The sequence below is a fragment of the Idiotropiscis lumnitzeri genome, chromosome 11 (genome assembly GCF_059441095.1).
Source record: "Idiotropiscis lumnitzeri isolate Australia: NSW breed Sydney's pygmy pipehorse chromosome 11, RoL_Ilum_1.0, whole genome shotgun sequence".
Taxonomy (NCBI): domain Eukaryota; kingdom Metazoa; phylum Chordata; class Actinopteri; order Syngnathiformes; family Syngnathidae; genus Idiotropiscis; species Idiotropiscis lumnitzeri.
This window is the reverse complement of record NC_142401.1, coordinates 7,980,860-7,991,931: the sequence shown is the minus strand read 5'-3', so window position 1 is coordinate 7,991,931 and position 11,072 is coordinate 7,980,860. Positions and strand designations below refer to the sequence as shown.

The following is an 11,072-nucleotide window of genomic DNA, read 5'->3' as shown; positions in this document are numbered from 1 at the left end:
GAGAGCGATTAAATTATTCTTCAAATAGAAATTTATTTTCTATTTGATCATTTTACATTATTTACAATATTTTACCCAAGTAAGTATCTGTTTCAAGCTTTGTGGATCACACGAGTAGGTGTTTTTTATATATACGTTAAATTGGGATTCATCGTCACTTTTATTTTGAAGGAGGTTGTTTTGCGAACGATAACTTTTGTTTTGAAGGATATGGATTAACTGCGGAAGAGACCGCAACTTCCGGAAAGGATTGTATTTTGTTTTTTTTCCGATTAATAATTTACCTTTCCGGTTTGGGGATTACCTTGTCAGGTAAATTGTGTGCCGTAAATGCAATTGCGGTTGCAAACGTTTTTTCATTTGTCTCTGACAAGTCAAATTATTGACTCGAATTAAACTGCAAACTGTCGCCTGTTTGCCAGCTCAGCGCTAGCTTAAAGGTAACCGTTAGCGACATGAAATATGGGCGATCTGTCTTCACACATTTGTTGGCACTCCAGCTGCTAAATTAGGATTTGCTCCGTGACATAAATAGTAAGCGGCCGAAGGGACTTCAGATCATCAAACCATCGGTATTTTTGCATTTGTTGTTTACGTTTTGTTTTGTTTCGGGACTGTATTGGGTCTGACGCTTTGCTAAGTCACATCCGTTGTTTGTCTGCCCGCCAGCGTTTGCTGTTGTGCTCCCAGTGTGGACGTTCTGTTGTTCGATTGTCATCTCGGATTTGACCCATAATCGCAACTAAAAAAGATGAACCGATCTTAAGTTTTGAAATCAGGCGGATTCATTACGAAATTATTCTTTCAAGATGTATGTCATATGTGTGTAATTAATCGGCAATCTGTTTTGCGTTGCCGTCAATTGAACGTTTACTACACGTTTATTGGAACGTAATACTCCATGAACACTTGAGTGTTTAAATAACAAACCACGAGTTTAATTACTGTTAAGTATTTCACGATAGAATTTTGGCGTTGCATGGGGGTAAACCTCAAGTTCAAATTGTTTACTATTTACTGGCTGGGAATGAATTATTCTTTGCCGGTCGGTAATTTGTATATTTTTGCAGCTTTACATGAATCACAATAAAACTAAAGTGCCAGTAAATGCAACACATCATTTTGAATTTTGTGAAATGGAACTTTTCTAGCTCAGCAGTAGTTCATCCTATTTTACGTGAATGAAACCAATCTCTATTCATAACTAAGTATGACTGCGCTTTTTGTTCAATTCAGTGGATAATTTATCAGGCAAAACAATTTGACTTGAGGTTTGAGCATTTTTACAAGTCTTTGTTTGACTGCATGTCGCAGGCCTAGCCACTGTGAGCAGTGATCCAATTTCACTTAATTGGTGGGGGGGCGTATTTATTATTACAAATAATCAATCTGTAAATGTTGAGAAATTATGTGGGGTTTTTTTTGCATATATGGCTGTTATCTCTTAGTTTGTCTACTCACAAAAACACTGACGCTTGAACCTTGTATTTTTCGCAGGAGGAAATTGAAGTGTACAGTTTGAAGCAGAATACAGGGACTGAGCGTGGGTCATCAGGCAGTCTCCCTATGTCAGGCCGAAACGGGTCTGCAAGTGATGCAGACTGCCGGATCTCAGAGGACTGCCATGTCCCGGATGTGGAGCTAATGGAGTTGGGGCCGCTGCTGGAGGAGGGAGGGGTTTGCCCGCCAACCTCTAAAGGTGTCCATCCAGAGGTATCACTTTTTTTTCCCCTCCTAATCTCCTAACCCCCAAACCAAGAAAATGGTTTTCTTTTAGCTTCAGTAATCTCTCTAATCTCGTTGCACACTTGAGTACAATGACAATAAAGGGATTTCTGATTTCTGATTTCTGCAATCCTCTCTTTACAGGGAGCGGCCATGCTTGCGGATGAGGAAGATGATGACGATGATGAGGTGGGAGAAGTTTTGACATTACCACTCCAGGCGCACCACGCCATGGAAAAGATGGAAGAGTTTGTACACAAAGTAAGTGTGACGTTCCATTTTTGTACCCTGAATAAACATTTGGTAACTCTCTGTAGGGCAACCACACTTAGTAAACAAAAATAAGCAGTATAATGTGGTGTGAGCCTGAATGTGATTCCTCCCAGCAATCAATGGAAAAAGGTAATGATAAATGTTATGATTAAATGTAGCAGGAAATGTTTTTTTTAATGTGTCTATACAGCACTATTTTAAAATGTGACAATTCTTCAAAATGAAAAAACCTGCCTAAAATAATCCATTTACAGGAAACTACCAGAGGTAAAACTTAGTAGAAAAGTTAATTACCATCTTATAATCAATGTTTACTTAGGATATTCTACTCTATTATGAAGTCAAATAGACTGCAAAGCACAAAGTTACAAGGTGTGACTACCTTCTACCGCCTCAAATTGCTACCACTCCCTGTCCGTTGGTGCAGAGGTGTTGAAATATGCGCTTCTCTTCGGAAACGGCAACTTCTGGTTACCGAATATGTAAATGAGAACAGCTCGCTTTTTTTATCTGATAGGCCACCTAGTGACACTTGCTTGTTCCTATTCAGTAAAAGTCTGTTAGACCATTCAGAAGCTCGAGAATGACGTCAAAACAATATGTCACACGTTATCGTGAATCAATATTAGTAAAATGGATTGTTTTTTTCAGGTTTGGGAGGGGCGCTGGAGAGTCATTCCCTTCCATGTCCTGCCAGAGTGGCTTAAGGACAACGATTACCTCCTGCATGGACATCGCCCCCCCATGCCTTCATTCCGGGCCTGCTTTGGAAGCATCTTCCGAATTCACACAGAGACCGGAAACATTTGGACTCATCTGTTAGGTCAGAATGCAAACAAATCACCTTTTTATGTTTCAATCGTATTTCTGTCTTGGGTTCATAGTAACAATGTGAAAATATTTGTTTTACACGTGAGCCAGAGAGAACATTGCCTAATTGTTTTGATCTCCCTCAGGGCTGATTTTATTCCTGTGTCTGGGCACGTTAACCATGTTGCGACCCAACATGTATTTCATGGCCCCGCTTCAAGAGAAAGTGGTGTTTGGGATGTTCTTCCTGGGAGCTGTGCTCTGCCTCAGTTTCTCCTGGCTTTTTCATACCGTTTACTGCCACTCCGAGAAAGTGTCTCGCACCTTCTCCAAGTAAGCTCTCAAGCACTTTTCATGAAGACCGTTTTTTCTCATTTCAGTTCTTTGTAAGAGAAAAAAAAAGGCTACTCATGCACTGCCTCTTCAAAATGGAGCCGCATTATTTTCTTCTACTTTATAATTACTGTGTAATTTCATAAAAAAATGTTCAAGGCAGAATTAGTGCACAGGTTGTATTCGAAAAGACCCGATGAATCTTTTATTTGTCCCTCAGGCTTGACTACTCAGGCATCGCGCTCCTCATCATGGGTTCCTTCGTGCCCTGGCTGTACTACTCCTTCTATTGTTCTCCTCAGCCGCGACTTATCTACCTCACCATTGTTTGTGTGCTCGGCATCGCCGCCATTGTAGTGGCCCAATGGGACCGCTTCTCCACACCTCGCCACAGACCCACAAGAGCAGGTGAGACCATTCCACACTATAGTCTTGTAATGAGTATTTTATTTTACGATTTGCAATGACTCCACCAGGTTAATGACTTAACCATGTTTAAAATGATTTGAATTGATTTTTTTTGGCCTGTCCTAGGCGTGTTTATGGGTCTGGGACTTAGCGGCATTGTTCCCACCATGCACTTCACCATCGAGGAGGGCTTCGTTAAGGCCACCACTGTTGGCCAGATGGGTTGGTTCTACCTGATGGGGGCCATGTACATCACTGGTGCTGGTCTGTATGCAGCCAGGATCCCTGAGCGCTATTTTCCTGGCAAGTGTGACATATGGGTGAGTATTTACTTTTTTGGATTTATATTGTTTATTTGTCAAGAGTCTCTTTACGCCCCATATTCCCAGCATGGAATAAGCAACTACCTAATATAAAAAAAAAAAATAATGCATCCTATGTTAAAAAAATGGCGTGGGAGTTTAGTCAAACTGCTGAGACTTTTCTTTGGATTTTTCCACACCTGTACTTGGCTTGCTCTGCACTGTCAGGCATTTATTGAATGTGACAAAACAGTAAACAGACAAATGAAAGTACTCACAATGAGCATGGAGCAGTTGCTCCCACTGAAGTAACTTGGCCAGCCAGCCTGATGCCTGCTCTGATGTTACTCACTTAGCCACGCCCCTCAAATTATGAATCCTGCTTTGCGTGCATGCGTGGGACTTTGTTATAGAGCAGTAACTAACGCTTATTATAATAATAGATTAATATGTTGATAATTTTGTCGATAACGACATTTTTTATTTGCATCCCTTTGTTCAATAACAGGATATTATTTAAAATGTAGAAATATTGGCATTTTTGGCAAGCTGGAACGTTTTTCGCATTTCAATTATTTTCATTAGCGAACATTTATTTGAGTCCATTTGGTTTTAAGCGTTGGCACGGAATAAATTAAACTCATAACTCAAGGTACCACTGTATTGGTCAACGTGATAAGTGAAACAGTAGTAACAATTCAACCCTGAAATATGATTCCAGCATCTTGTCTTCAATAATTTACAATACTCCGTGGTGTCAGGTTGCAAATAGGTGAACGGCCACTTTCACGTGCGAGCAAAACTATATTTTTACACAACTTGAAGCAACTTACTCTGTAAGCTTACAATGTATTTCTCTCTCCTTCTAGTTCCACTCCCATCAGATTTTTCATGTTCTGGTTGTGGCAGCAGCCTTCATCCATTTCTACGGCGTTTCGAACCTGCAGGAGTTCCGCTACGGCCTGGAGGGAGGATGCACAGATGACACTCTACTCTGAGAGGCCCAACTGTGACTTGTTTTCTGAATAGCCCCCCCTGCGCAAACACCACATGCACACATACATGCACACACAAGAACACAGTACAAATGCTGCTGGAATTCCTTATAGTCACGTATTGCTCATTATTTACTTCTTCTTTGCTCACATGGCGTGGGTGGGGGGCGGGAGGGTTGGGGTTTTTTTCTGCTTGGGCTCATCTTTGCTCCAATAAAGTAGCATAAACTAGCCAACGAGCACCCAGGAGAATCGTCAGCAGTCACTACTTTGTCAATAATGAAAGTTGAAATTTGCATTTAAAGATCAATTAAATGGAAACCGTACCTCCCTCTCACTGGTGGTTACTCACCCGTTGGCCTCAGTCGGTCAGGGTGCAGCAAAGGGTAAGAAGAGTATTATTAAAAGTGCTGTAGCAGTGGGAACACATTACAGACCAATCGTTATTTCCCATTTTGTCTGTCCAGGTTTGAGGAAGAATGTACAGTCGAGTTGTTTAGGTGCAGAACAACAATCCAGGTCAATGTAGATACAAAGAGACATCCATGCATTTGTTTGAATATGAATGTTACGTATAGTGTGTTTAAGGATGTTGCCAGACGTTAACTATGCTGGCAATTCTTGTTCAACTATTAATTGAAATATGGCGTACTACCACAAAGAGTGTAAGACTCTAAAAGCCTGGGGTAATACACCAAAATCACATTTAACGAAGCACTCTAGAAAGAAACACTGTTTTAGTGTCATTTGAATTTGCAGGGCCCGCTGAATAGCGTTTGGGAATGATATTCAATATTTGCCTGGCAGTTGAACCAAGTTGGGGTATTTACGTTTATTTTCATTTGATACATTGCTTTATCTGAGAAAAGATCTCAAAACTTCTTTCACATAAGAAAAAAAAAAGATTTGCAGCAGTTGTGCGAAACGAAGGACTGGCGGAAAACCTGTAAATGTATCGAAGGCCCCTGCCGTTATTTTCCAGATAATTCATCCTTTTTTTCCTAATGTGTAGATTTAGGTTCCAGGCTACGCACAATGTACAGATCTGGAGGGGTCAAGTTGTGTTTTTGTCAGTTGCGAGCTTCCTTTTGTGTTAGATTTTCAGATGCAATCTGAGGTGTAAATAGCAAATGCACCTCCCTCCGTATTCATAAATTTAAGACTTTGAATTAACAGATGGGGTTTAAAATGTTACGTGTGATTGGTACAAAACTTTAGTATTCCTGTGCCTTAGGCCAATGGAAATGTTTTAAATAAAAGGGCCTATCTGAACAGTCAAGGGATCCGCAATGATTTCCAGATGTGCATTCATCTTAATTTCCTTGCCATATACAATCAAATCATTATTGAACTACAACCCCATGGACAGGTTGTATCAACTGCTGTTTAAGACTACTTTTTCTAGATCAACTTATTCAAGCTTTATTACAGACTAAAATGACGTGTATTCTTGACTTTGTGTTATGTCCTGTGTAGAAAGTGAGAAATCATACATTTCATTGAAATGTAGACATAACTATTTATTAATCGTAATATTGGGGAAATTACTGTAATAAATTTTTTTTCCACATGCTCAGAGGTGTCCCGTTCTTCTGTGCTGTTTTGTGTGTTGTCGCTTATAATTAGTGGAAGAAATCCAATAGTGCGTAATCATTTTGGGTTAAGCAAATGTTTTTGTAAAGGCCAATTTAATATTAACCACAAAATAACATGGAGGATGCGGGGATCGATCCCGCTACCTCTCGCATGCTAAGCGAGCGCTCTACCAATGAGCTAATCCCCCATACTATACCATCTCAAGCGGTTGAAGAAAATTTTTTTAAAAAGGGCGTAGAGTTAAAACTGGACATCCCCAAGTTGCAAAATCTAATGATGACTACTTTAACAAGCGGTTGGTTTATACATATATTCTCCCATATTTAGTGACTAAACGTGCACTTGTTATTTATGTTATGTCATTTATTACAAATAGAAATATGACCCAAGGCTCGAACAAACATTTAAATTTTCGATATACCCTTTATGGTATTATGTCTGCGGCACGGTGGCCGACTGGTTAGCATGATGGCCTCACAGTGAAAGACAGCATTGGGCGTGGGTTCGATCCCGGCTCCGGCCATCCTGTGTGGAGTTTGCATGTTCTCCCCGTACTTGTGTGGGTTTCCTCCGGGTACTCCGGTTTCCTCCCACATTCCAAAAACATGCATGGCAGGCCGATTGAATACTCTAAATTGCCCCTAGGTATGAGTGTGAGTGCGGATGGTTGTTCGTCTCTGTGTGCCCTGCAATTGGCTGGCAACCAGTTCAGGGTGTCCCCCGCCTACTGCCCGAAGATAGCTGGGATAGGCTCCAGCACCCCCGCGACCCTAGTGAGGAGAAGCGGTACAGATGATGGATGGTATTATGTCTTTATTCTGATCAATTTCATGTCTTTATTCTGATCAATTTCATATTTATTCCCAAAAGATTGGAGGATGCAGGGATCGAACCTGCTACCGCTCGCATGGTAAGCGAGGGGTGTACCACTGAGCTAATCCCTTACTGGGCGCGATGTAGAATATTGCATTTGTCACAACTATTACACCCTATTTTATTTTTTTTTCCCTAGATGTTTTCTGTTTTTTCATCCAGGCGGTGATTGTACTTTACCTAGAAGTCGTAGTTGAATACATATGGTATGAAACTCTCGAACGTGTTTGTAGCACCGGAACTAACAATCAATTGGATTTTTTTTCCGAACGAGCTCGTTTAGTGACAGGACGTTTGAGTCCGAGACCGGTCAGAATGCTTTGCTTGCTTTAGCTAATCTCTCATTTTTTACGTCATAGTACGGTCATCTTTTTCCCAATTTTCTTAGGTACGTATTTCAATGTTTAAGAATAGTGTGACGATTTAGCACTTTTGTATATTACTTGATCGTAGCGTTTGCATACACTATGTAAATGCGATGGAACGAATTCAAAGTGATACCGCGATTGTTTTAAGAACAACGATATCTTAGGATATTTGTCCATTGATGTTTTTATGGCTTGTGCGGAACGGTGATAATTCATGTTGTCTCTGTCAACTTTAACTGTTGTCTACGACATCTCACGCTTGCAAATTTGTGCTGAAACGGATCACCGTCTAATGGATACTGTAGAGAATAGTGCAGGAGGACGCAGAAAAAAAAGAACTACTGACTTTTTTCAGTGTGTGCATATGCTGCACGTGAAAGCCACGCCCTACACTGAATTGTTCTTGTCTGTCAAAGTGAGTTTTAGACCTCGAGATGGACCACAATACACAGAATAAAGACGGCGTGGACCGGTCCGACCTCGTTTCTGAGGACGGGAAGAACAGCAAGTCTGTTCTTTGCCAAAGATGCGGATCCAAGGTGCTGTCCCCGGGAATGGCTGTGTTCGCAGAGAAAGAGGTAACCTGGCTGGGGTACTTCTATGTTACATGCACTGTGATTCAAATGATCAGGATCGTGATCAGGCTTGTGCAAAGCTTGCTGATGAGCTGATTATTTGAATCAAGTGTGTTGGAACATGGTATCATATAAGACAGGCTGGATAGGCGCTCACAAGTGGACCGGAGGAAGAGATCCCTGCTATATGACCTTTGGAGCCAAACCACCGAAATTGCACGAGTCCAAATGTCTGAAGCAGTTAGGGCAATCATTAAGTTTTGTTTGCAGTCACGTTTTGGAAACAAACACAAGGCAAATTAAAAAAAATAATTTTGCTTAGTGAGTGACAATTAATGGTTTATGTTATTAAATCGTCTTAATAAATCCTGTGCCTGACTCCTGTAGTGATTCCTGAAGGAGCAAGCTGAAAATACTTAAATATTTATCAACTGGAGCTGGGTTGGGAAGCTCTACAAGCTTTTTGACAATCTGTTCTCACACTTCAGCTTTTATCGCCCTCAGATAAGAACGAAACAATCACAATTTTTAGTCAAAGCATCACTCAGCACCTCAAGGCTATCTGTCCAGATCACGTTGGACAACTCTGAGGGCACTTTGTGACTCATTGGAAATGGCACAGAAAAACTTGGATGAAATAATGGTCATCATAGGTAAAGAAACAACTGGTCAACTCCTCTAACACAGCCACAGCTAAGTCCATGCCCCCACAAAGTTTGACACATGAAGCGGCTTGCGTTGAATCATGAGTTCTTCCTTTCTCCTCCATATTGTCCACGTTTTTCCCCTTCCCATCATTCTGATACAAAATGACCTTGATTTTATCTGTTTAAAGAATATGAGTCCAAAACATTCAAGGCTTTTTGGGTGTTTTCTGGCAAAGTCTAATCTAACAAACGCTACCAGTTGGTTGATACCATGTTGCAAAGTCTCTTACTGTTACTGAGGAACAACACAGGACTTTTTGAAGGAGAAGTATTGGATTAGTCTTCAATGGCCCAGTCGGTGGTAGTTTGTTTTCATTTATGAAAAAACTAAAGTGAAGGCAGAGAGATCCATGACAACTAGCAAGTGAAGGTTACTGCTGTGAAGGGCTGTTGTGATAAACTCTTAATTTGGGGATGTCCTTCGACTACAAAGTATCCCACGTATTACCATGTTTGGTTATACAGCGCCTATGATTACAAGTGACCTTGAAGTTTTTCAAGATAAAAGCCAACATTCTTGACATTTTTTTTCTGCTTTGATTTGCGAGTACTAAAATGTGAGCCGAGTATTGTGACAATTTCCCATAGAATTAGATCAATTGTCCGAATAATTTGCATCCCCCAAAGGGGGGGGGTGGGCGGTGTCTGTCATTTCTAAATAGCAAATGCCTTATTTTTGAGAAACATCTCGGATCAAACCTCAGAATCTACACATCAATCACTTTTTGAATTTTTTAAAAATTTCTAATCCAAGTTGGTGTGGCTTTTAAGGCTAAAATTACAACGACTTTGTCACGTCTTGCCTAAGGACAAACTGTCTCTCATTCTGAAGTCATTTTGTGAAGTCATTGCTACCTTTTCACAAATCCATGCTCATTATGCCCAACTGTTGATTGTGACTGTGTTGTTTTCTCATTTCAGCTTATCCTACCATCCATGCGTAAAAAGAGCAGCATCAGTGCCACGGAGGGCTCAGTGGACAGGGACACACTGACCACCCACTGGTTAGTGGGGGATATGTTTGATTTTGAGAATGTGGGCTTCACTAATGACGTCGGGAGAATCAAGTATCTCATCTGCGCGGACTGTGAGATCGGACCCATTGGCTGGCACTGTTTGGATGATAAGATAGGTTACTATGTTGCAATAGACCGAGTGAATCATGCCTAGTTTTAAGGCATAATGAAACGCAGAAGAAATTGTAAACTAAATACAGTGTGTGTGCGGGATGGCTCGACCTTCTGTGCTGACCCTTAAAAAAACACACATTGGATTCATAATATAATATCAATACTGTTTTCATTTCTCACACATTGTATCATTGTTGTGCTTTAATAAAAATATAAAACTTTCTCCACTTTAAAATGGTGTCTTGTGCGTAACCTGAACATTTATTACAGCGCTGGCACGCCGTTGTGTATTTGATCATGATGTTGTAGCTCATGGTGTGTTGATGGCTGTTTTTTGGCTCTCAGTTTTGTCATATTGAGCTGTCAGGCTACTGCTGTAAGATGGAACATTTCGAATCTGAAAAAAATACTTCCTGTATTTATTTTTTTAAGGTGTAGAGTAGACTGTATACCACTTGGGGTCGTCATTTCAGCGTCATAGCCGTTAAAGCTTTCGTCTGAATTTGTGGTCATTCATTGTTGTCGTTTGGCTGCTGCGATACCGTCAATCAAAAGGTTAGTTTACGCCCATTTGGATGAATCCCACCAATTGGCTGCAAGAAGACGAGCTCAGGCTTGTCTGCAACAGATGACCACACGGGCAGCTGATTAAAGGAATCAACTGAATGAAAGTGGCATTTGATCTGAGTAGAATGTGTTTCAATTTATATGTCACTGGGGAATTAATGACACAATAAACTTTCCATGCTTAACATGTTGGATATTACAAAATAATTTATAAACTGATAAGGCATGAATAGCCTCCAGGTATTTAAACAAATTCCTATTTAAATATTAGAAGAAGCAGCAGTACTGTGGGGTGTACCTACCAATCGGTGGACTCCTCTAGACCATTTAAAAACAAAGATCCGGTCGAAGCGGATTGATATGGTGGGTGGGTTCGATTTGTGTAACATGTATGTAGCGTTCTCATTATT

General features: G+C 40.6%; 2 protein-coding genes and 1 non-coding gene across 5 annotated transcripts; 2 read left to right on the top strand and 1 right to left on the bottom strand.

Moving 5' to 3' along the window:
• The first annotated feature begins 212 nt into the window (after positions 1-212).
• Positions 213-6,422, top strand: adipor1a (adiponectin receptor 1a). Of its 3 annotated transcripts, none has more exons than XM_088309821.1 (8): positions 213-312; positions 1,498-1,713; positions 1,870-1,986; positions 2,650-2,821; positions 2,955-3,141; positions 3,362-3,549; positions 3,676-3,869; positions 4,721-6,422. In XM_088309821.1, exons 2-8 carry the CDS (start codon positions 1,567-1,569, stop codon positions 4,847-4,849), a joined length of 1,134 nt encoding a protein of 377 aa, XP_088165947.1. In that variant the 5' UTR covers positions 213-312; positions 1,498-1,566; the 3' UTR covers positions 4,850-6,422. The 3 variants fall into 3 exon arrangements, with proteins under 3 accessions (XP_088165947.1, XP_088165949.1, XP_088165948.1); XM_088309823.1 differs by having other exon boundaries at positions 247-440; XM_088309822.1 differs by having other exon boundaries at positions 247-572.
• A 135-nt stretch (positions 6,423-6,557) lies between these two features.
• trnaa-agc (transfer RNA alanine (anticodon AGC)) lies at positions 6,558-6,629 on the bottom strand. Its single transcript has one exon. It is a non-coding gene; the product is annotated as a tRNA-Ala (tRNA).
• Positions 6,630-7,535: 906 nt separating this feature from the next.
• On the top strand, positions 7,536-10,318 carry rabif (RAB interacting factor). Its single transcript, XM_088309480.1, has 3 exons — positions 7,536-7,703; positions 8,100-8,261; positions 9,887-10,318. Exons 2-3 carry the CDS (start codon positions 8,118-8,120, stop codon positions 10,133-10,135), a joined length of 393 nt encoding a protein of 130 aa, XP_088165606.1. The 5' UTR covers positions 7,536-7,703; positions 8,100-8,117; the 3' UTR covers positions 10,136-10,318.
• Positions 10,319-11,072: the final 754 nt, after the last annotated feature.